The sequence below is a fragment of the Anolis carolinensis genome, chromosome 1 (assembly GCF_035594765.1).
Source record: "Anolis carolinensis isolate JA03-04 chromosome 1, rAnoCar3.1.pri, whole genome shotgun sequence".
Lineage (NCBI taxonomy): Eukaryota > Metazoa > Chordata > Lepidosauria > Squamata > Dactyloidae > Anolis > Anolis carolinensis.
The window spans coordinates 62,710,112-62,736,179 of NC_085841.1; the positions used below are offsets into that span (position 1 = coordinate 62,710,112).

Genomic DNA, 26,068 nt, shown 5'->3' on the forward strand with positions numbered 1-26,068 from the left:
GTGGGGACATGAGAGAAGCTTCCCACAAGGGTGGTAAACATCAAAACATTTGGGCGTCCCTTGGGCAACATCCTTGCAGACAGCCAATTCTCTCACACCAGAAGCAACTTGCAGTTTCTCAAGTCACTCCTGACACAGAAAAAAAACCCTAATTTTGGAAAACTTTGCTGAAGCCATTCATATTCAGAACAACTTTGAGATTAGGACCTTTCAGTTCTACTTAATGCATCCCTGAAATGTTTTATTTGTTCTTTAATAAATGGACCATGTTGTAAGATAACAAATCATTTTTATTAAAGCCTTGAAATGTAAGAATGTGCAAGGTGTTCCATCCTCTCCTCAATTGAAATGAAAGGCAAATGATTAGCGTTCTTGACAAGAAGTTCTTTTAATTATTTTATTGTATAAAAACATAGAAACATTCATTACATTCAGTAAAAGTAGTGGGGCCGGATATATCCTTTAATATTTTTACTACATGGGAAAACTTGTGATGATTACTAAATACTGTACAAAACATTGTTCTATTCATTTTATCATACATCTGAAATTAGGTCATGCTATGGTAACAAAATAAGGATTTGCAGCATAGAAGTATGGAGGGTGTGGGGAAGCATCAGTACTCTCTTGGGTAATAAACAGCTTGTTTGTACAACATATATTTTATATCTAATACTTTGATTTGGATCCTAATAGGCCCTTCCATTTGCACAAGGAGGCAGTGATAACTTCTACAGACTACCCTCCACATTTTTTAGTATTTTGTACAACTCAGAATGGTTTGGGAAAACATAGGAGAGAGAAAACATGAATTTAACTATTTTTTCATAAACAGGAAGTTAGGATCCAAGCCAATGTAAATAATCAAGAAAGGAAATAAAAATACATTCTTAATTTGGAAAAAAGATTCTCTGAACATAAATTATACACATACTGTCAAGTTCAATTTCCTTTTGTCTTCCAAACAGATTTCCAATTCTTTTCTCTCTAACATGCCAGCCCAAATCCTTCCTCAATTCACTTTAATTCAATCTCGCTGTAAGCTCTACAGGTTCAATTTTTTCCTACATTGTAAAATTCTATTGAAAAATAATACAAATAATAAAGGGATCTCTGTGTAAAAAAACTGCTTAAAATATAGCTGGATTCCCATCCTTACAATGCCTTTACTGGGAATCCCTTTGTTATACACAAACACAGTCCTTGACCCATAATGATCTCTATATCATATGATTTTCCAGTGGGAAATAAACTAGGAAGAAACTAAGACAGCAAACTTCATGAACTCTCTTATCAGAATAAGACTACCCTTAGTTGTGTTTTGCATGCCTGTATTTTCTTCAGTATGGAAGACCTAGGGCAAACAAAGCAGTGTTGACTAAGGTGTTGACTAATACGCCTACAGTAAGCAACTTGGCAGTTTCACTGTGGCCAATCTTTCTGCAGCCTCACCCCTTTCCTAAGCCTCAAACCCTAACATGGGGAGGTTTCCAATGCATACATCATTGGTTTTTCCAATTGGGGGGATAAGGGGTATATAGGGAAGGCATGTTATCAAAAATGACAAGATTTCTCTTCCATCACCCACACCATTCACCTTTCCAATTTGTTGGGCCAATAGTGCCCAAATCCCCAATATTATTTCTAATCTTTGGTCAAAGTTAACAGAGATATCCCTTAGTTGTAATATGCCCACTGCACATCCTCCCAAATGACGGGGAACACAAATATGCAGTCAGTCATTTAGCCAGGGCAGCTTCATTGCACTTCCCTTGGGGAGGCAAGCCAGTGTGCAGTGAATCTTACTAGACATAGCATGGGCCAAATGATGTCCCTCATATGTCAACTGGTCCACTATTCCCAAGTTAAAACTTCATCTCTCTAAATAATGCAGTTGCTGTTATACACCTCTGCAACTGTACAGTGTTCCTGTCTATAGAACTGAAACTACACATTCTGTATCATGATAATTTTATTTGCAAGCAAGAGAATTCGTTTCTGCTGAAAAATATAAGCAGGCTAAATTTTAACAGGCTTTTCAGGTTTGTACTGGCTTCAGGTTCCTGAATATAAACCAACTAAGCAACAGTGACTAGTATTGAGACAAAATGTTCAAATAAGAAGTATTAAAGGCTCCAAAAAACAATTCATAGACTTTGTTATTTACAAAGTCAATTTTCCTCTTGACCCAACAGGCTTCTTCAATTCCATACAATATGTAGACTCTAACCACCACAACCCATCACAGACATAGACTGTCCAGGTAATAAAGCATAAAGAAACACAAATAATAAAAATATCATAATGGTGAACAGGTTGTGTACTATTGGTGACCCTAACAAGTTAAAATAGATTACAGAACTAAACTAAAAGTGACCCTAAAACATCACTGGGTCTGACAGAAACCTAAAACTCTTCTAATAAACAGATCCCACAAATGAAAATGCTTCATTCGGATTCTAAAGTCTGTTTTGGGCCATGAGTTTTCCATACGTTTTAGGAAAGCCCATCTTCTTGGTCAATTATCTCTGCTTTGGTGGAGAAAACATCCGCTAGCATATGCTTCGGTATTTCAGACCCTCTGACTTTCAGCGTGTAGCAAGCATTCTCCACTTTAGCTAGACTCTGTTTCAATGTATACAGTTTTTTGGAAACTTCATAGGGACCAGTATTGCCTATGTAGGAAAAGCCATCATAAATCTGACGGAGAAACTGGCTCAACTCAAATGGGGTGTCCATGTCACCATTCCCAACACTGTTGATGCACATCCTCATCAGCTCTCCAGTAAGATCAGCCACTCCCAGCAGGTAATCCACAGGAGTCACCTTCAGATTCCAAGTGTGGTCTTGCTTACTGTTACAATCAGAAGATGGCTATCAATGAAACAGAAAACAGATTAAAACACTGCAACTTGTCAGACAATTCAGACAGAAACAAAATGATCTTGCATTCAAACAAAGTCATGTATGACTAGGTTAGACATAAGTCTTCCAATATTTCCATGTGGGCAAATATTAATTCCTATTTCAATATTTCTATTTTAACATGACTTCCAAACTTTTCACCCTAGAAGTTTCCTAAGCCTTCAACATTTGCATCCATGCCATAATCTTCTATATTTTTAGTGGGTAGGGAATGTCATGAAATCAGTTCTTCAATTTGAGACTTTATTATACTGAGCCATAAATATCTGAAGTATGTCTTCACAAGGTAGCTGAATATACAAATGTAAATGATCTTATTCTTGTTTAAGTCTTCTCTATGAGTCATCTGTAACAGTGAGATGACTGTGCTGCTTGTTCTGCTAAGTGTCCCTTGTTGTGATGTCTCATGGGCCATGTAGTCCCATTCCTAGTACTATTGTGGATGATGAAGAGGAAAACTTGGGTTTCCAACCGTTTCAGCCAGAATTGGAGCCCTTGCACCTGCGAGATGTTTGTCCACAGGAAGTCAGCCAAACAAGCCTTGAGCAGAAATCTCCCCCATTTTCTCGCCGGGATTATTATAATCAAGATAGAAGCGCTCGGGAGGCGACTCGCAGGAGTGCCAGGATAGCTGCCAGACAATTAGCTGATTAAGTCTGTTTCCCTTGGGAAACTCTAAGGAGTCATGCATCTGGACACAGTATAGGTTTCGTTTCTTGTTCCCCAGGGAAAGTGTTCCTTGGCGGGAAAACAAGATCCTATATAGGTGTTTGCCCGCAAAGAAATCCTTGCGGAGTCAATTCGTCACCTTGTGGAGTGAGATCGTGTGTGGACTACGCTACTCCAGCCCGCGCCTCCAGGACCAAGTTCCAAGCCTTGTTTCACGGACCTCGTTCTTGCATCCAGCTTTCCTTGTTTCCACGGACCTTGTTCTTGTTCCTTGCCTCTCGTTGCCACGTATCCAGCCTTGTCGCCAAGAATCTAGTTTGCTCTCAGCCTTGTTGTCAAGCTCCATTGGACTAAAGGACCTTGTCATTTCCCCACACTTTGCTTGGCAAAGTGTGTGTTTCGGTTATTGGATTATAACTTTGGACTCTAATATCACTTATTGGACATTGTTTTCCTGGACTACTTTTGACCTTTCCTGAAAGGACTACTTCTGAATTATATTCTACACTTGTTTTTATTAACTTCATATATTCCCTTAATAAAGATATTAGATAGAATCTGGTCTCTGCGCATGGTTATTGGTGCTCTGTAGCCTGGTTCCTGACACTTGTCAATAGCTCAAATGAGATAAACTTTAGTACTAATAGACAGAGTTACATACAAGCCCTCTAAAAACACCAGCAATTTAAAACCTAAAGGGCCAAGACGACATCAGTTGCTTATCTTATACCTATGACTCAAGTGAACCTTCTCAGAGACATCATGTGGCAACTTCCTCAAAATTTCAAACTGTTTTTTAAATCCTTTAATCTAAAGACTGTAATCCATTTATCTTAATCATAAGTAAAATATGTGAAGGACTTGCAAGAGTGGCTGGAATTTCCTTTGTAAATATGGAACTTGAACAACTTTTCATGTATATCTTTTAATGGTATTTCAAGAAGATAACAGTAACTGAAAAAAGCACTGATAAATTGTAATGACCTTCCCGTGATGGCAACTTGCTAGATCATACCTAAATCCCATCTAGCCTAGCTTCCTGTTTCCCCCCATGACCAATGAAATGCTTCTGAGAAGTGTTGTTGAAGGCTTTCATGGCAAGGATCACAGGGTTGTTGTATGTTTTTCGGGCAGTATGGCCATGTTCCAGAAGTATTCTCTCCTGACGTTTCGCCAACATCTATGGCAGGCATCCATGAAGCCAACCCTGAGCAGCTAGTATTCCAAAAGCATGCTAGACATAAAGATGTCCTGGCTTATAATTACCTTTCAAACTGATCCCTTTTTAAAGCCAGCCATGCCCGGAAGGTTCCCATGAAAGTGAAAGGTCCTAACTAGTTTAAGAATCAAATTATTTTCCTAACTGTCCACATTCCAGCTTTCCATGTAGGTTGGTTTGTGTGTAATTCATGCTTAATAGATTAAATTTGCACTCAAAGTTGGTGATCTGGCTACATTTTCTTCATGTGTGTAACAGGAAAAGAGTTATAGAGAACAATGAGAGACACCTTTGGTAAGCCATGTTTAGATCCAATCACCTATCATCTTCCACCTTTTGGTATCTCTATAGGCACTGTTCATAATTTCCAAACGTATGATGAGCTTTTTAAGGGCTACTAAGTCGCATTTGTCTGTTGGCTTATGTCAGTAGTAGGGATCATATGGTCTTACAGATGTTGTTGCACTGTATTTTCACCTAAATCTACACAATACTATTTAATTGGGCTTTAAAAATGTTGGATTTGCTTTGTTTTAACCTATGACTAGGTTGTGTGGTTGTTAGTCACCTTCAGTCCCCACAAGGAGAAAGGGGGTGTATTAATAAAGTAAATACAAGTTTTAAGAGCCCTAAATACATAGCCAATGGTGAATACTGGAAACTGCAGTCCAACAACATCTGAAACTCCAGAAGCTTCCACAATATCATGGAACACTGATTTATGTGGTATACAAAGTGATAAGCTTGATAATAAAACTGATTTTTCACATCTCAGTCTACCATTTTAGTAACAAACTATTATATATCTTACAGGAAACCAATCTGGTCATTTTATGAACCAAGTGTCACTTGATGGCTCAGCTCTAAAGGTCATTTTTCCTCCTAAGTGTGTTGCTGAATTAAACCAGTCGTTTTCCTTTTTAAAATAACTGACAGAGATAAAGAACATGTTTATGCATCAGTGTAATAACTGGAGGAGTACACATCCTCCAGCTTATCTCAATAAACATAAACATTCTTTCCACAGAGACGGACAACAGCTTCTTCAGACCAGCAAATGGAGTAGTTTTACATTTGAGTCAAAAGGAAAGAAAGGTGATTGGGGAAAAAACTGACAACATACAAAGGATTCTACATGGCACGAAAAAACAACAGCTATAGTAATTCAGGAAGCTACAGCAGGCCTGCATAGAGAAGCTACAATAAGATCTGGAAATCATCCTTTCATCATAAACAGAGTGGCACTGGAGTCAACAACAAAAGTCACACATGGGAATATTATTTCCATTAAACACAAAGTGATTGTTCATTAACACATCAAATATTTCAGTACCTTTGTTTCTTCCTCTTTAGCTTCTTCTGTAAATATCAGTTGCCTATTGATCTCCTCTATGCTAACTAATGACCGGGTTTTGATAAAATACTGGAATGAAACTGCTTCCACATATTCCTGAAGACCTGATTGGGAAAAGAATAAATCAAATAGTATTTCACTCTTGTCATTTACAATAGAAATTATAATGATATATTTAATATTTAATGGAAACTAGACATATTCAACTCTAGAGTCAAAAACAGAAACAGACAGATCAACAATTTATAAACCAAAGATTACTAATACTATATTGCCTCTTAGATGTATTTAAATGCTATCTTCCCTCTCCCACATCCAGTCTAAGGAAATTGTAGATTAAAGGGTTCTCTGGGGCAGAAGACAGAACACTGCATTATGCTACTTATGCATGCATTCTATCAAGTAATTATAACACTGTAAAGGATATTATCCATGTTACTTGTCAAAGACAAGTTCTAAATAGTTGAGTTCACCAGAAGCTGCTTCACCAGAAGCTTGAAAGTATTATTTGTTTATGTATTAATTTTATTAATTTGTTCATTTTATTTATTTAAGGCCTTTTTATTTCTCTATTAGACTACTCTAAATAAGCTTTATTTGGGCTTTCTTTTAAGAAGTTTAGAACCCAAAGCTGTAAAACTGGGTAAGCAGACTGTTGTCTACATGTGCTTTAAAGACTGTAGCTCACCAATACTAAACCAACTTCAATTACTTCAATGTGTTTCGAAGTTAGAGGTGGTCTATAAAGCTTTAAACAGTTTGAGAGAAAGGGTATTTCTGGTATTATTAGGGTATTATTAGGCAGGAAGACACTCTAAAAATACTTTTATAAAAATATGAATCACTGCTGTAACAGACTAATCCCTACCATTAATATGTCCTAAAGGTATGAGCAGAAAAATATAATTAAAACTATCTTCTGCCAGCTGACATAGTCTTGGACTATTTATATTTTAACTAGACACTGAACCACCAACTTGAAAACTTTCTAAATACATGTTTGGTGAGAACAGGTTGTACTGCATAAGGAAACAAGTATGGTTTTGTTTCCTCATATTACTTCCCCCACTCATGTGAATGACAAGAAAAGGACATGTAGAAGAAGATTTTCAAACAGATTCATATGAGAGAATACTATCAATCACAAAATCTGGACTAGAGTGGTATAAGGATTTATGTTTAGCCATTCTGATTATGCCTGGAAGCAGAGCAACAGCCAGTGGGAGAGTTAAAACAGGATTCTTTTAGACATACAATATGAATAGTCTGAGGTATTTTCAGCTGGCTGAAGCCAGTTTTTACTATACTTTCTCTGAATATGTTTTTAGGATATTTTAATGGTAGGGATTGATCTGTTAAACTATTTTCAGCAGTCATTCATACTATTAAAAAGTATTTTTTGGATATCTTCCTAACTAAAACAGAAATGTTCTAGTAAACTAAAATGTGAGAAGATATGATCTGTCCTAATAAATTAAAACTGTCTTGTAGGTAAAGAAGGTATGATCTATGAGGTTTTAAAATCATAGTTCTAGAAACCAAAGAGGAAAATGCATTATAGTACTGACAAAAGATTCCAACATATGGTTCCTATGTGAGGAACTCTAGCACAACAATTGGTTTGTTCCATTTGCTTTCATAAGCTGATTTTCATTTTCCTGATATATTTCAATTATATCGGGTTTTATTTGGGTTGCCTTCTCCATCTTCTGAATATGTTTACCTTCTAAATGTAATTGGTTAATTCACTAGGTAGCATTTTACTACAATTTTAGAAGAAGGTAGGAAAATGTGGCCTGGCGAGGAAATTTGGTCTGCCATGGTGGTTGCAATCCATGTCAACATCAGAGGAAATTGGCCCCAGCCCACATGCATTTGTCCACTTCTGTTTTAGAATCATATTAGCTGTTCACAATAGGAAGGGTATTAACTGATTAAATAAAAATTGGTTTTCCTGTCTAAAATGCAACAATTCTAGTCTCATTAACAACCACTGAAACCATGTTTTCCTCATTACAATCAAATATGTTTGGCATGTAATACGTGCATTCTAGAGGCCCTTGACAAAAAAGCAGCTTAAAATGACATTTTAAATGACCCAAGACCTTGACATAAGGTGTTTTTAATAAGCAGGTAAAAGGATGTTTAAATATATTTTATTGTATCTTAATGGAAGGACATCCGTTGCTTTTCACAAATAATCCCTAAGGTGAAAAAACCCCATCCCATTTCACTATTCCGTCCAACAATACCTTCCTCCTTCTCCTCTCAGCTTTGGGCTGTTTCCAAGAAAATGATTACTTAAGGATCATGCTGCCGGTAAAAGAATAATTTATAAGGCTGCTTTTGTGTACTTTGTTTTCTCTGACTGAACACTGGAAATCTCAATTAAAAATCCATGACTGCTTGCACTAGCACTTTCTCAGATTTTTAGACAGTCTAAAAGGCAAAATGGTGACATTTTGCCTTAGACATGAGGGCCTCTAGTCAAAGAGTTTAATAAAAGTTATAATTGCCAACAAGTTGTTTATTCTCATCCATATGAAACTGTTTTACCGTATTTTCAAGATTTAATAGTGCATGTTAATTAATCCACTGGATTCTATCATTTGACATCAAGGGTCTCCACCATTTGGTCCCTGGGGGAGCAGGGAGGGTATATAAAGAAAGGTTGAAACTCTATGGAGAGGGAAATGAGGGATGGTGGTGGGGGAAAAGAAGGGATCTATGTTAATTGCTGTAATATGTTTCATACATATGTCTGTTTGATGTTTTTATCATTTTAATTGTTTTAATCTACAGCTGTATGTTTTTGATTTAAATATGTGATATATTTTTATATATATGTAAGGCATTGAATTTTGCCATTTATTATGTTGTAAACCGCTTTATTTATTTATTTATTTATTTACAGTATTTATATTCCGCCCTTCTCACCCCGGAGGGGACTCAGGGCAGATTACATTACACATATAAGGCAAACATTCAATGCCTTAACATAGAACAAAGACAAGACAAACATGGGGCTCCGAGCTGGCCTCGAACTCATGACCTCCTGTTCAGAGTGATTCATTGCAGCTGGTAAAGCTGGTTGCTCAGCAGCCTGTGCCACAGCCCGGCAGGAAACAACCAGGCTTCCAAATAGCAAGGCTATTCAGTGCTGTTCAGCCTAACCAAGCAAGATTTCCCCTTCATAGTACACCCTTAGGGTTTCAAGCCATGAGGCTACTTCGTCTCATTCAGCCTGCCCAAGAAAGGATGCCCCTATGTAGAAAGCAGTCAGTCTTTGAAACAGCGGGGCTATTCAGTGCCATTCAAATTGGCTAAAAAACCATTTCCCTACAACGCAAGTACCCAGCCTTCCAAGCACCAAACCTATTCCATTGTATTCCAGCTCACCAAACAAGGATTCACGTATGGAGAAAACACCCAGACTTTAAGACTGCAAGGCTATTCACTGCTATTCCAACTGGTCAACAAATGATTCCCATCAGCCACAGCAACGCGTGGCCGGGCACAGCTAGTTCTTAATATTTATAAAGAAGTATTCATTTTAGACAAAGACGGTGGGAAGCTTTCAATAAAAAAGCCCCAGCAGTATAGTTTCTGAGCTACCTGTTATTATAACCAGGAGAGTATTCATTAGTCAACACACCACATGAAGATATCACCACAGGATACTGACTAGTCCATTCTTGAAAAGATTCAGGAATTAAGTATCTATAATTTTTTTAAGGAGAGAGTTCTGCTGCTGAATTTCTTAATATTTCAGTTTTTTTCCTAAATTAAATATTCCCTTTCAACAAGTGAATGCAGCACAGGAGCTAAATTTTAACTAACATAAACTTTTAACTAACATAAAAAATTTTTTTTAACTAACATAAACTTATTATTTATTTACAGCATTTATATTCCGCCCTTCTCACCCCGAAGGGGACTCAGGGCGGATCACATTACACATGTAGGCAAACATTCAATGCCTAACTTACCAGTATTTCAACGGGAAGTGTGGGCATGTTTTTGGCTGATGAGATAGTCAAGGTAATTAGGATTGTTGTTATTGTGTGCCTTCAAGTCGTTTCAGACTGAGAGCAATCCGAAGTCTAGTTTAGAGCAGGGGCTGGGTGAATGACATTGGAGGGCAACATCCAGCCCACAAGCTTTAGTTTGGGGATCCCTGGGCTAGAGGAAAGCAGAGAGCTCTTAGGTAGGAGAGTAAATGACTTCAAATAATGTATGCAGGAAGCCTAAAGAGTGATGAAATTACTCTCTTCAGTAGTCTTATCAGGAAACTGCATTTCCACGTTTGGTGTCTTATCTCTATTATTATCTCTGCTCTTCAAAAGAGTACATAGATGAACTTAATTTATTCTTTAGCTACATCCTGTTCCTGTGTTATTCAGCTGCCTTAGTTTGTTATGGTCTTGTGAGCTGGGTTATTTCCCAATGAGTCTTCTTTTTGTCATCTTACTAGTTTATTTCTGGGCTACAAGTGCTCTACACCTATTTTTTGAAAACCAGTTTACAATATATGTTTATTGTTATTTTGAAGATTTTACACAAATTAGTAGAGACTAGAATCAAAGATCTCTCATTTTTTGCCTTCATAACATTCTCTCTCCTGGTTTACTTTTCTCCATTCAGACTCCTACATCAAGCTATCTCCTTCCTCACATTCTAGAACGTTTTTAATATACAGTAGAGTCTCACTTATCCAAGCTAAACGGGCCAGCAGAACCTTGGATAAGCAAATATCTTGGATAATAAGGAGGGATTAAGGAAAAGCCTATTAAACATCAAATTAGGTTATGATTTTACAAATTAAGCACCAAAACATCATGTTATACAACAAATTTGACAGAAAAATAGTTCAATATGCAGTAATGTTATGTTATAATTCCTGTATTTACGAATTTAGCACCAAAATATCATGCTATATTGAAAACATTGACTACAAAAATGCCTTGGATAATCCAGAACCTTGGATAAACGAGTCTTGGATAAGTGAGACTCTACTGTAATTCATTTTTACAACCTACAGTCGGCTTCTCAACTCACTATTACAGAACTACTCATTGTCCAGCTTCTCTGTTGGCAAGAAGGCAAAATTTCTGGTTCATGCCTTGATCAACACTTGCCTAGACAAAGATCATTCTTTCTATCTAACGCACAGGTCAAAACTTGCAACACAAAGTGTTTGCATGCTCTGTATGACCCCTTTTTATTCACCCCTTTTCTACCTACAAAACTTCTGTACCTTTAAAAGCTTCAGGAAATGCAGATGTTCAGTAAGTATAGTTTTCCTGGGAATTGGAAAGTAAAGTATAAAAAATTTAAAATTACTTAACTGCGCATATCCTGAGCATAACCACATCCCAGCTGCAAAATGAAAATAATCATACTGACCTGACTGAAGGTTACGACTGCTGCAAGACTTCTGAGCCGATGCAGGTTATTTTATATGTTTAAACAATATTGAAAATGCTAATTACTAGGAGTAATAATAATATACAATACAACCAATCAGAATCACATAATGCTTCTCCAGGAAACCTTTCATCTAAGAAAGGAATGCCTTGCTTTCAAAGATGAACATGAAGACCTATTGTCTCTGAACATGTACAAAAGGCTTCCTGCCTTTCTCATAACATGTTTTTTTTCTTTTTCACAAGTCAGTTAATTGGGCATCAGAGTGGAAAGGACCCAAGAAGAAAGCTGCCACCTCAACTGGACCTTACTACAAGCTGCATCCGCCACTTCCCAGCCACCACACTGAGAGCAGATAACTAAGTAATTTCTGTCCCAGTTGCTTTCCCAATGAGAGTGAACCCTTATTCTTTTGATAAGCGATCAGGGCTCTCCCCTTTCCAACAGGGAAGTCAAGTAGGCAGGGAAACCTTGGCATGGAAGGGACATCTCATGGGTGGTTGACAAACCAGGCCATAGCTATATTAGGCCCTTAAATTGCTTTTCCTTTTTTCTGCTCTGTTTTCTAGATACTATAAATTAAGACACAGATTCTTTCAACTTCAAAAGCAGTAGCAAAGAACAATATTCTAAACAATGTGCAGAAGTAGTTCTGTGGTGCTACTTTTTAATAGTTATTTCAGTATCTCTTTGTTTGGTTATTTAATCATCCCTTGGGACAATCTGTACTGTTAAGCAACATGTAGAAAACAAGCATCATTTTTGTTATTGTTCAATTATTAGTACTATACTCAGCATTTGAGTTCAAGCAAGTATCCTTCAGGGAAATGTTCTGCGTGCCATTAGCGCTATTCTTAATGAGGGAATGCTTGAAATTTCTTTAGTGCTCTGCCAGAATTGTCTTATCTTTGAGTCAAAAGAACAACGGCTTGGAGTAACCCCAAAAAAAGCATTTCATAGCTACAGATGGCAAACACAACTCCCAAGAATTGTACTTACAGCACTTCTATTTATAGGTATACAGTTGTTGCACTAAACACATGAACATCCCCAGAAGGTTTATTTGTTTGCTTTTAAGAAAGGACCCACTACTGTAACTCCATAAAAGAAAAGGCCGTTTCCATAGAAGAGTAATTTGGTGTACTTGAACTGTTTTAAAGAGAAATGGAGGAGAAGGGGAGACACAAATATTTCATGGCTGGCCAGTGGACAATATTTTTAGGAAGTCTGAGATTACTTACTTACTACTACTACTACTACTGAAACACAAATCTTGGGAATGTTTAAAAATTGAGTAGAACATTTATGCCTAGCTTAAGAATATCTTAAATATGTGTTTTTTTTACATATGGATAGCTAAAGAAATTAACATGTTACTTATGAGGCACACATAGTGCACTTTGTATTATAATATGCAGTGAGGTGTAGTGGTCTGAGTGATAGACTGGGGCTCTGGAGGTCAGGGTTCAAATCCCTAATCAGGAAACCCACCTTGGACAAGTCACACTCACTCAATCTCAGAGAAAGGTAATGGTAAAACCTCCCTGAACATATCTCGCCTTACCTTGGGGTCACCAAAAATCAGAAAGAACTTGAAGGCATACAATAAAAACTTATTGTAGAATTAATGAAAATCAAAGACCAATGTCCACATCACAAAACATTTAAATAAATCAGACCATATTAAATATTTTGAGCTGCTTTGTCTAAATACAGACCTGGGGAGATGGCTCTGTGGTATTGATACATATCCTCTCCCATCAATTCTTGTGCTACTTGTTTTATCTTCTGTCTCACGGTATCTAATTTGGCCTCAGATTCCATTAGTATTTCTTCTCCATTTGGAGTACTGTGATCACAAAATACAAAATTACATTGGGATCATCAAAGCAGCAAGGTTAGTATAGAAATTGTGAATAATCCATTCTGTGTTCAAATACTGATTTTTTTAAAAATAAAAAACGGATTGTAGCAGTCATGAAAATTAATTCTTCTGAAGTATTTAAATCTCAAAGCATTATCTGATAGAGAATAAACTCTCCCTAAAGAAAAAGGCAACCTAGGGAACATGCTGAAAGTCATTGCAGATTACCTATCCCTTTGCACATTCCAGCTACCATTTAATAATACAATCCATCAAATATTAAAAATTGTTTTTAAAAGATGTTTAGGCATATGACCTTGAAAGAAAATGATACTTATGTTGAAGTACTGTACTAATCCAGAATTAAAATTTTATCATCTTGTTCTGCATTAAGGACCATTGCCAAACACTGATAAGGAAGAAGGAACCAAGGCATTTTCTATTTCCAAAATTCAGAAGTAACTGAGATACTCTTTCATCTAGAATGGCACAATACACATACAAGAGAGCAGTTTCAACAGATATGAAGGAACACCAGTGTTTTCCAACAAAAAAAGTCAGGCTGGAAAACCTCAAAACATTCCCAAAAGGAAAAGGCAGACTCAGTGGTTTATAATGCAAGTTTTCTTAGAGGCCAAAATGACTAAACCAAGCTGTAATGTTTTGGACATATTATAAGATGACATCACTCATTAAAAAAGAAATCATGCTGGGCAAAACAGAAGGCAGCGAGAAGAGATGAACAGCACATTATAGCTGGAATAATTCAGTAAGGGAGCTTGAAAAACCTTAGCACATAATTAAAAACAGGGGGTCTTGGAAGACTCTCATTCATGAAATGACCATAAGTCAAAGCAACAACAATATGCCAGGAAACAACAATAGGGTGCATATTAAATTAAATATAATATATAAATTTCTTCCTTATAAAAGTTTTTTCTGGAAAAAATAGATATTCTCTGTAGCTAAACACAAAGGAGGAAGAAAAGGGGGGACGGGACGACTGTGACAACTTAGTAAAGGTAAAGGTTTCCCCTGATGTTAAGTCCAGTCATGTCCGACTCTAGGGGTTGGTGCTCATCTCCATTTCTAAGCCAAAGAGCCGGCATTGTCCGTAGACATCTCCAAGGTCACGTGGCCGGCATGGAATGCCGTTACCTTCCCGCAGGAGCAGTACCTATTGATCTACTCACATTTGCATGTTTTCGAACTGCTAGGTTGGCAGAAGCTAGAGCTAACAGTGGGCACTCACTCCGCTCCCCGGGTTTGAACCTGGGACCTTTCGGTCTGAAAGTTCAGCAGCTCAGTACTTTAACACACTGAGCCACCAGGGGCCCCTGTGACAACTTAAATACTGGCAAATATATTGCTGATTAAGCTTCTGTGGATTAAAACCAAAGTTGCCAGATGCAACAAAGTAAACTAGAATCTACACCTCAAAAATATGCTGTAAGCAATAAATCAGCATTTTGTGGTTGAGCCTAAATAGGGGAAAAGGTCCATCTTAGAACTGCAGAAATACAGTACAGTACAGTTTAAAAAACAACCCAGCAAAAATCAGTGAATGTGTCATTTTGTGAGAAGAGATGTTCATGTCATAGAACACAGCTCTATTAATAAAATACAAGAAGGAAAATGTGAAGACAATATGGTAAAATCTCACAGATTTTCACACAAGCTTTCAGTTGTCAAGATTTTTCAGCATTATCATCTGGGCAGCTACATGAGCAGCTGCAACTCTAAGGGTATCAGTGTAGCAACTGAACTGGTTGTCATTTATATTATAATCACCACATTGTGTAACAGTGCTTACAAGCTAGAGTACACTACTGTTAACTGTGTCAGAAACCACAGCTGCTATTACTACTCACAGCAGCAATCTGACAGGAAACAGGATGGTAGGAAACAAGAAGGAAAATACTTTATGCAAAGCCTAATATTTTGACAGGATGCAATTAACCAATTATCCAACTTGCACAATCTTGTGCATTTTTCTTTGAAAGGTCAGGGGTTTCTCAAAGGTGGGCACTGTACAATGATTCTTGTCTCTTCACATCACAGTCAACCACAACTGAAAGAGTAAGAAAGCAAAAACCACAAAAACATTTGGAAGGATCATGTCCCCATATTGTGCTATCTATTAGCATATGAGCCAAGGTTTTTTGTTTTTTTTTTTACAAATTTTCACTTCCTTGGTACCTTCTTTACAAGGAATTTCTGAATAGTGTTTTGTGACAAGGAGATTTCTGTCATCCAAATGAGTTTCCCTAAAGTTGTGCTTCTCAACTTGTCGGGGGGGGGGGGGGGGGCATGTTGGAGCATTTGCACCATGGTTTTCCCTTCCCAGAAGACCTTACATCTTTGCATGGGTTCTGGGAATAGCAGGAAATGCCAGCCAATAAAATCAAAGCTATTGATTGGTAGGTGGGGCCAATGCCAAAGTTTTCACTCAGAAGCAGTGCATGTGTATATAAGTAAGCTTCTTGGCAGTACAGTTTCAGTCTGTTCAGGAGATTAATCCTACCCACTGTCCATATTTATCTGTATTTATCTTATTTATCTTACTCATATGCAATTGTCAGAACTTTTGTCTTAGTTGGCTGGGCATGATTTCCAGATCCAGGAAGATGTTTTGAAAGTTGGTAGGTCCAACAAAGAGTGGAATGAGTCCCTTTATGGAAATGAGGTGGTGCAGACAGCATGAATTAAAAGCCCTGGTGGTCAGGCATTCACTTCGCCACACCCAAGTGACTGGGAAACCCACAAAGTGGTATCTGTCCATATGGAATTCCCCCAGTTGCCATTCTTGGTTTTGGGCATGGACTCAATCAACACCAGGAAAATGCGCCAATATGTGGGTTTGGTCCCATGAAAATGCCAATCTATCCTGTAGTTGAAATCAATGAAGTTGTGGTCTTATTTTCACCACCAATGTGTGCTGGTGGCTTGTCTTTGTAAGCAAAGCAAGAATTGTTATTTTGCTGGTTTAAAAATAAAAAGCATATTGCAAACGCAGAAACAAAAAATATGCAAAGCTATCATTAGGCAATACAAAATAGAGTTCCTGAACATTTTAATGGTTGTGTAAGAGTTGAAAATTTAGTTTCATCATCTGTGCACAACTAGGAATTTTTATTTACCCAAAACCAATTTTATGCCAAGAATTAAAGAAAAGAGTAATGCTATCTAGCACTGCATATGATCACCCTATGAGACATATATAACACAATTATGAAAATTCATGATCACCCACCTAGTAATCCTGTGCAATAAGAATATGGTCCTTTTACTTTCAATAGTTATGTCACGACTAAGTTTCACAAGCCTCTCGTATTTGTCATGTCTTGTGTCAAGCTCCACCTGAAATGCTGAAGTGAAGAGAATGCAGGCATGTACAGTTGCTTGACACTACATGAAAAAAGACTTTCATGAAATCAATTCCCCCTCCAAAAAACAAGTCAGCCATTTTAATAGAATATTTAAAATACTTGGGGTTTATATAAAACTATTGTTCTGACAAGTGTGCAAAGCCAAATTTGATTTGTTCTTTGAAGACAAGACTGCTGAGTGCTAATTATTGTATTCAACAAAACACTCTAATTTGTATATTTGATTCTCTGGCTCATTAATTTCAGAAACTTAAGTAAACAATTAGTCAGGGCCAAATGCATACAAATGTTTCCTCCCTGCATGAAGTTTCTTTAGTATAAGAGTGTAACACACAACCCCAGTGTGAATCTGGCAATAAAGAGAGATAGTTTCAAGTCAAGTCTACAATTGGACAATACATTTTACAGTTTCCCCAGGTATGGAAATGTCCACAGCCCATGCAGTTCTATAAATTAAATGAGAACCTGCGACAAGTTTGCATATAACAATCTACCCTCAGGACTTTCAATAGTTACTTACATTTGAAGGCCATGATCACAGCTGAAGAATAATTAAGGTTATCTTTTTCTTCTCTTCGATGACCATGAGGGAAATTGTCATGCTTCCTTTTTCTAAAACCACCTGTTCCTATAAAAAGAAATCTTATGAAAATGAAGTATCCTCAAATGTTGACAGCCAAGAATTGTGCTCTCCACCAATCCTGCCTCTAACCTACAGGCAAGATCTGACATTTAGTATTAAACTGAACTTTTGAGCCACTCTCAACAACTCTTATGATTTAATACAACACTCTAAGGCACTAAAGAAAGCTGTGACCCCCACACTACCTCTTTCACCAGTTTACATTATTCATTGTAATTTACATATAATTTACATTAAATGGAATACATGAAGAAACTTTCCAAATGAATATTCATTGCTGTTCCTGAACTAGAAAAAGTAAGTAATCCAGAGCTGAGTTCCTAAGCATGTCACATCACAAGAGGACATTAAACTTTATTCAAGTGCATGTTTAGGTTCCCCAAAGGGCAAGAACATGGATAGGACTAATGTCCAATAAAAGCCAACAATACCAACAATGCCCACCATGCAATTAGAATAACAAAGGGTTACTGTATGGGGGGAAAAGCTGTCTACTTCCCAGGTACAACTATAAGAAATCCAGTCCTGTGAAAATGTAGCATTTCTGCAACGGAAATAAATTGCAGCTGGATGAATCACACCATAAACAACAAATAAATAAGAAACACCCACCGCTGTTTTTTTAAAATTGTATCATTAAAAAAGATATTTGCACCAGATTGTTATTTTTAAAAAACCTATGAAAAAAACATGGGGTTGTTGTAAGTTAACAACGTACTTGAAGGCACATAGTTGTCACTGTTCTGTGCCTTAATTTCCAACATGGTGACTCTAAGGCAGTGGTTCCCAACCTGTAGTCCGTGGACCATGTTTTAGCAAGAACTATAACATGGTCCGCATTCTCACCTTTACTACTATGGATAATAACACAGCCCAAGCAAAAAAAAAAATTCTTGGTGTCGTTGTTTTTAGACCTGTTCCTGGGGTTATTTGGGGTGCTGATTCAGAAAATTGCATTGGATAGACCACATCAGCTCTAGATGAATACATATGCTTTTTTTATGTGGGCGAGCAGATGGAGACTACTGGATGGCATATGTTCCATATCAGAAACTAGAGCTGTTGTGGTCTATCCAATGCAATTTTCTGAATCAGCACCCCAAATAACCAAACCGAGTCTAAAGTTGACCAAAAACTAGTTCATAATCCTTTTGTACTAATATTGGAGAGTGGTCCTTGGTCAAAGTGGTCGCTGGTCAAAAAGAGCTTGGGAACCACTGCTCTAAGGCGACCTGACCATGGGGCTTTCAAAGGCTGAGAGGGTGTCTTGCCTGAGACCACCAGTAGGCTTTCACAGCCAAGCAGAAGTTTGAACCTTCGTCTCGAGTTGTGGTCCAGCCCTCAACACTACATCATACATACACACAGAGGTGCATCTACACTTAAGGATGCATGCAGTTTGGTGCCACTTTAACTGCCCTGACTCAATGGCATGGAATCATGGGAGCTGTAGTTTGACATGGTCTTTAGCCTTCTCTGCTAGAGTGCTGGTGCCTCAGCAAACTCCATAGCACTGAACCAGGGCAGTTCAAGTACAGTCAAACGGCATTAATTCTGGTGTAGAGGCACCCACGATGCTTAAAGATGCAGGGCCTTTCCTAGCTTTCAATCTGGGCAGCCCAATTGGGAGATAGTGTCTGAATGGCCAGAAGACGTTGTTATTCAAGGCTCAGCTCCTCCCCTCACCCCAAAACAACGCTCATTTCGGGCCCAAAGAGAGGGAGGGTCAGCAGCTGAAGGGGAAGCTGGGGGACACCTGAAAAGCCAATGCCCGAGGTCCCTCCTCCCCTCCCCTTCCCCGGTCCCTCTCTCCCGCTTCCTGCAGCCACCTTCTTTGCCGCTCATGGCGCCCGCCAGTTTCACAAACCGGAAGAAGGAGGAGATAGAAGCCCCGCCCTTTATGAGCGGCGCGCGCCCCAGAATCCCCGCGCGCCAACTCCGCTCCTTCAGCTCCAGCCCAGTAGCGAGCCACACCTGTGAGGACCTCCCCTCCTTTCTCTGCCCCCCCCCCCGGTCTTATAGGTGTCTAATCCAAATTCCTGAAAGTACTGTAGTTATTAATTTCGAAAAGCTGTACATTTCACGCTGCCTCCGACCTTCACGCTCGCCACGACTCAGCAGACAGTTGCTTTTCTTATCAGCTACTTTCTAGACATGTCGAGGGTAAATGCAATAATCCTTCGAAACAGGCATTTCTAAGCACGCCTCCAAAAAAGGGCATTGTGGGAAATGTAGTTTTTAAAGAAAGTAAGGCCTGGGTTTCTGTGATTTTTCCGAGCTGTAAGGCCATGTTCCAGAAGCATTCTCTCCTTGACGTTTTCCCCACATCTGTAACAGCCATCCTCAGAGGTTGTGAGGTGTGTTGGAAACTAGGCAAGTGGGGTTTATATATCTGTGGAATGTCCAGGGTGGGGAAAAGAGCTTGTCTGTTTAAGGCAAGTGTGAATGTTGCAACTGGCCAGCTTGATTTAGCATTGAATAGCCTGGCAGCTTCAAAACCTGGCTGTTGCCTGTCTGGAGGAATCCTTTGTTGGGAGGTGTTAATTGGCCCTAATTTTTTCTTGTCTGGAATTCCCCAGTCTTCCGAGTGTTGTTCTTTATTTACTGTCCTGTTTTAGAGGGGTTTTTTAAATATTGTTAGCCAACCAAGGATTCCCTCAGGCAGGAAGCAGCCAGGCTTTGAAGCTACCAGGCTATTCAATGCTAATCAGACTGGCCAATTGAAACATTCACACTTGCCACAGGCAGACAAGAGTTCTTTCTCCCACCCTGAACGTTCCACAGATAGATGAACCCCACTTACCTAGTTTCCAACAGACCTCGCAACCTCTGAGGATGCCTGCCATAGATGGGGGCTAAACGTCAGGAGAGAATGCTTCTGGAACATGGTCATACAGCCCAGAAGACTCACAGCACCCCAGTGATTCTGGCCATGAAAGCCTTCAACAACACAAAGTAATGTCTGATCTGCACAAAACCAGGAGGCGGTGTTTTTTTTTTTAAACACACTGGGGTTATTTATGTTGGAAGAGGTACTATAACATGCATTTAACTAAAAGTCTGTGTAAATGCCATTTATAAACATAATAGAAAAAGACTTAACAGAATGCATCCGGTAAGTGCCATCCTTTATTTTAATTCACCTATCCCTTATTCTGAGCTGTGAAGAGAAGGAAACATCTGAATATATTTTTGAAAAACACATTTTTCATTCATCCTATAAAATGCAATTGGTTTTACTTTGTTACAGTCTCTTTTCCTAGTCCATCATTATTATTATTTCTTTAAAAAGTGACCAAAAGCAACTAACAATAAAAGCAATACAATATATAATTTAAAACCTAAAAAAAACCCATTAAAATAGAATTAAACATATAAATATTTAAAATCCAGCTAAAATCGTTCACTTTTTACAAATTTCAGGATTCCATAACAATGAACCATGGCAGTTAAAGTGGTGCCAAACTGCAATAATTCTGCAGTGTAGACACACCCTTGATGAAATATATATATATTTCAAGTCACTGATTCTTTAAAATAGTCCCAAGATAGAAACAGCACATAGCAAACAAGGATAGATTCCTATACATACAACAAATAGGTTTCATTAAACTATTTTATTCAAAACTAACAATCTATAATCTGTATTGGTGGGGACGAAGGAGAGGGCCTTCTCAGTGGTGGCCCCGACTTTGGAACTCCCTCCCAAGGGAAATTAGGCAAGCCCCTACATTCTTTTCCTTTCGCAGGATTTGAAAACCTAGATGTTTCAGCTTGTATTTAAGAACACCTAGTACCTAGTTATAAATGCCCAGTTCCTAGGTTCCACAATAATATGCTGTTCACCTCACTTTATCCAATACCCGGCCCTATGATACGCTGCTTGTACTATCTCATGCCCAGCGCTTTTATAGCCTGGTCACACCCATTGTACTACTGGCAATGGCTTTGTTGAGTATTGTTTTGAGTTTTAACACTGCTGTTTTACACTCTTATGCTTGAGTGAATTGTGCTTTTATCCAGATTGTTATATTTATGTTTTTATTTTAATTGTGTTTTTGCTTTGATAGATTGTTTTGTATTCGTGCCTGTGGGCATTTTGTCCCATATATAAGCCACCCTGAGTCCCTTCAGACAGATAGTGGTGGGGTATAAGAATAAAGTTATTATCATTATTATTATTTTACTGATACAAAAACATAGTATGACACAGAAAATGAGATATATATGTTGGATTTCGTATCACAAAACACAAGTCGAACACTGCCAAAGCATTAGCATGTATTTTCGAATGATGTGCACAGATCCAAGTAAGGTGGCCTTTTGCAGTTGACAGACTGTAATTTTGTCAATGTTTATTGTTTTCAAATACTGGCTGAGATCTTTTGGCACAGCACCCAGTGTGCCCATTACCACTGGGACCACCTATACTGATTTATGCCAGACCCTTTGCAGTTCGATTTTGAGGTCCTGATAATGGCTGAGTTTTTCCTGTTGTTTTTCATCTGTTCGACTGTCAGCTGGTATGGAACATAAATAATCCAAAAAAATTTCTTTTCCACAATTGTGAGGTCTGGTGTATTGTGTTCCGAAAGGCTGTCAGTCTGAATTCGAAAGTCCCACACTATTTTTGCGTGTTCATTTTCCACTACCTTTGCAGGTTTGTGATCCTACCAGTTCTTTACTACTGGCAGGTGGTACTTGTGACATAAGTTCCAATGAATCATTTGGGCCATGTAGTTGTGCCTGTTTGTAGTCCATCTGTGCAATTTTCTTGCACCTGTAAGGATGCTGAGAGCTGTGCTGGTGGTAGTGTAACTACCAGCAGGTTCAACCAAGTCAGAGAGGTCTCAGCTGAGGGGTGGAACTAAGAGCACCTAACCCATTAACACTATGGAGAAATAAACCAAAATGAAGTCTATACTGGCTTGGTTGTCACTCAGCATAAAAAGGACCGTGGTGGATGCTGCCAATTCTGAGCATCCATTGACAAGTGGGCTACAAAATCAAAATACAAATGAACAGTCACAGAAGCGGCAGAAATATACAATGCCAGAAAACAGCACAGCTATGAAATGCTATTACAAATCATTATCATTATTATTATTATTATTATTATTATTATTATTATTATTATAGCAGAGTGTGTGTGTGTGTGTGTGTATGTGTCCGTTGATTTGTACCACAAAGACTACTAAATCACATTATGGACCTGGACCAAACCTGACACACATACCCTTCATTGCCCAACTAAAACACACTGTTTGGGGCCCACAATAAAAGGAAAGAGAAAGGGATATAGCTGATTGGCTGTGGCTTGGTGAAGTGGCCCTCTGTCATGTGACGAGGAAATAAAGGGAACCAAACAGATTGGTTGCTGCTAAGTCACATGTGTATGAGGGGATGGAAATAAATGAAAATGCAAAGGTATGAGGATGGAGGAAAGGAAGAGGAAAAGAAGATGGAAGAAAGAAAAAGGAGGAAAGAAGAAAAGAGAGAGTGAGAAGGTGTATGAGGGAAATAAAGGAAAGAAAGACCCACAAAGAGACCCGGCCCACCATGTTGCCAGGAGACATTGCAAGATAGGCTTTCTCAGAACCAGAGAAGGGAGGACACCGTCCTCTGACACCTGGGCAACTCTGGGTATATATTTTGTCATAGGCAGGTACATGCAATTATAACAGGACTTTGCGGTACAGCGCAAGCTGTACTGCAAGCTCACTGTTGCAACCTGGCAAAGAACATCTGTATTTCCACAGTCTTCCACCATCTTCCTGAGCTGATGTTGCTGAAGGTATTTCCTCCTAGATGGAGGAAAGGGAGGCTGAATAGACCCAAAAAGACAGTTAAAAATGAGCTTCTTCATCAAACATTTTGTCAAATCAAGTGTATGCTCCTCTATCAAGATCAGCTCATTTCTAACATATCTGTATGTCTTTTCAGTGATAGACAATTGCCTTTTTATTGTTCACTGTGTTTTATAATTGTTACTCATAGCAATTTTATACTACCAATGGTTGAGCTACATGTACTTCTAAAATACCTTGTTTTATGCTGTTATTATATGGGGTATTGTTTTACTATTTTCAGCTTTCCTGGAAGTACTAAATGTTGAAAAACAGAACATAAAGCTACAAGGTAAATAATTAAAACAATAGAGCAGCCACGGCTGAGTTATGTGAACTTTGGGTGTGCAAGCTATATCGTTCCACCTGGTTAACATCTCTCCTCAGTTTACTTTAGTTGTTTATTAACATATTTATATCATCCCCTCTATCATGGGATTTCAATGTGATGTACAAATACAATCAACCTAAAGAGTCTAGAGCCATTTACATTTTTAAAAATATAATTTTAAAAACACATTAAATAATTTACTAAGTTAAAACAGCTGAAAAGCCTGGAGCCATTTAATAATATAATAATAATTTTATTTTTGTATGCCACCTCCATCTCCCCAACGGGGACTCAGAGCAGCTCACATAGGGGCAAGCCCAATACAATCGTACAATATCACAAAATCAATAGTTACGACATCAAAGAATGCATTTAAAAACAAATTAACATGTCATGATTTAAAATAGACATAATTTAAATAATTTAAAACCACACATATGTACATTTTGGGGAAAAACAGATCCTGAAGGATATGTTTTAACTTGTGATGGAATGAAACCAAAATCATGAAAATAATGAGGGTAGGTTCCTACACCACAAAAAAGAACTTTAGTTCAGTGTGTTTCAGCAAACTTGTTATCTAAACAAATAACATGCACACATGAAATGAAACTATCAGGTTGAGTAAACTTTGCAGAATTAAGCAAAAACAGTTTAACCTTCTGAGACTGCTTGAAGGCTTTTTTCTAAAGTGTATTTGGGAATGATTGTTTTCTTTTATCAGCTTCCATTTCTTGTTTACTTGCTTTTCACACATGATCAGTACAAAATCCTAGAGGCAGCTATTGTTTGTATTGCCTATTGTAGGCAGGCACACACAACTACAGTAGGATCAGAGTGGAATCCCATTCTTTCCCAGCTCAAAATGTATTACATGGTTTACTACAGGCACAACAAGGTCTGTGTTTCTCTACCTCACCTTCACCAGCCTCCCAGTGCTGATGCTGCTCAAACAACATCCAGCTAATCATGAGGATGAAAAGGAGTGAAGCGAGCATTAAAGGTATTCGTAAAAAGGAGCTTAATTGCCAAGAGACCTTGTTAATTTATGTATATTTGAAAGAACATTTGAAAGAGGTCTGCTTTCAAACATTAAGATCCCAGGCCATTTAGGGCTTCAAATGTCACCATGAGCACCTTTAATTCAGAAGATGGTTTGACAGCCAGTGCATTTTTTTCATACCCATATGGTTTATATAAGACATTCCTAACAACATATAGCATACAATCATAGAGTTGGCCCATCCAGTCCAACCCCCTGCCAAAGAGCAGGAAAATCGCATTCAAAGCACCCCCGACAGATGGCCATCCAGCCTCTGTTTAAAAGCTTCCAAAGAAGGAGCCTCCACCACACTCCGGGGCAGAGAGTTTCGCTGCTAAACAGCTCTCACAGTTAGGAAGTTCTTCCTAATGTTCAGGTGAAATCTCCTTTCCAGTAGTTTGTATGTACAACTGTATAGTACATTAGTTGCATCTTCTGCTTCATCTTTGTAGAGTGCACTGTAGTAGTCCTATTGAAATTCTATGCCCAGATTATCCTCTCACAGTAAAATTGTAGTTAAAAGGCCAGATAAAGCTGATCCCAGACACTCAGAGCCACCCTGTCTACATAAGGTGAAAAAAAATACTCTTTGTGAAGCTGCTACTTCACAATGAATACAGTCCCACCCAAGACCACTCGTTTGTCAAATTTCTAAACCCATAAACCACTACAAACATTCTGACTTATTAGGATGCAATATCAATGTATTCACCCTCATCCAGCACTAGCTGCCCATTTAGATGGAGAACTGAATGCCATTGGCATTATAAAGTTGCCAGAAAAAAACTGGAGAAGTCTTCTGTACCTTTAAATGATTATGTTGAAAAGGCAGTCCCAGAAGTTGTTACTTGTTCAATGGCTGAATGACAAAATACACCAGTTGAAATAAGCCGCCTTGAGTCCCCTCTGGGGTTGAGAAGGGCTGGGTAGAAGTGCCGTAAAAAAAAAATCCATCTTCTGTACATCCATTAAAGATTCAATACTTCAACCAGTGGCTTCATAAAGGTATTGCAAACATGATAAATAGAATGGAACTCAGTGGCAGTCCATATTATAAAAGCCATGGGGTCAAAAGGATTCCCTAACATCACTCTCTGGAACCAGCCCTGCATATAGGCATGAGACTACTGTAACATGGTGCCTCCTTTTCCCATCTTGCAAAATTTGACCAGTTGAATATTATGTTCAGTGGTTCTGAGAGCTACAGAAGGATCAACAAGGCAGCTCTCAGTGGCTTTTATGTTTAGTAGATCATTAGCCATGGCAATGAAGACCATTTCAAGGTCACACCCTGGCAGTGTATCTTGAAACAGAGAGGCTGGGGAGGTCATTGATCTCGGAGTTAAGTCTTGTGAACTG

General features: G+C 38.3%; 1 protein-coding gene across 5 annotated transcripts; it reads right to left on the bottom strand.

Moving 5' to 3' along the window:
• Nucleotides 1–383: 383 nt before the first annotated feature.
• Nucleotides 384–25,536, bottom strand: tsnax (translin associated factor X). Of its 5 annotated transcripts, none has more exons than XM_062975586.1 (6): nucleotides 25,515–25,536; nucleotides 17,368–17,475; nucleotides 16,712–16,826; nucleotides 13,313–13,443; nucleotides 6,147–6,271; nucleotides 384–2,874 (listed from the first exon to the last, which is right to left on the bottom strand). In XM_062975586.1, the coding sequence occupies exons 2-6, from the start codon at nucleotides 17,378–17,380 to the stop codon at nucleotides 2,497–2,499; spliced, it is 762 nt and encodes a 253-aa protein (XP_062831656.1). In that variant the 5' UTR covers nucleotides 17,381–17,475; nucleotides 25,515–25,536; the 3' UTR covers nucleotides 384–2,496. The 5 variants fall into 5 exon arrangements, with proteins under 5 accessions (XP_062831656.1, XP_016854746.1, XP_003215861.1 ...); XM_016999257.2 differs by lacking the exon at nucleotides 25,515–25,536 and adding an exon at nucleotides 19,568–19,589; XM_003215813.4 differs by lacking the exon at nucleotides 25,515–25,536 and adding an exon at nucleotides 19,320–19,474.
• Between the last annotated feature and the right edge of the window lie 532 nt (nucleotides 25,537–26,068).

Excerpts from the sequence above, each read along its gene's own strand:
- tsnax (XM_062975582.1), bottom strand. The coding sequence starts at position 18,299 with ATGGTCCACGGACTACAGGTTGGGAACCACTGCCTTAGAGTCACCATG. Across the intron at positions 17,476-18,208 it reads TGACAACTATGTGCCTTCAA|GAACAGGTGGTTTTAGAAAA; the intron begins GTACGTTGTTAA and ends TTCTTTTTATAG. Across the intron at positions 16,827-17,367 it reads TGTGATCATGGCCTTCAAAT|CATTTCAGGTGGAGCTTGAC; the intron begins GTAAGTAACTAT and ends TCTTCACTTCAG.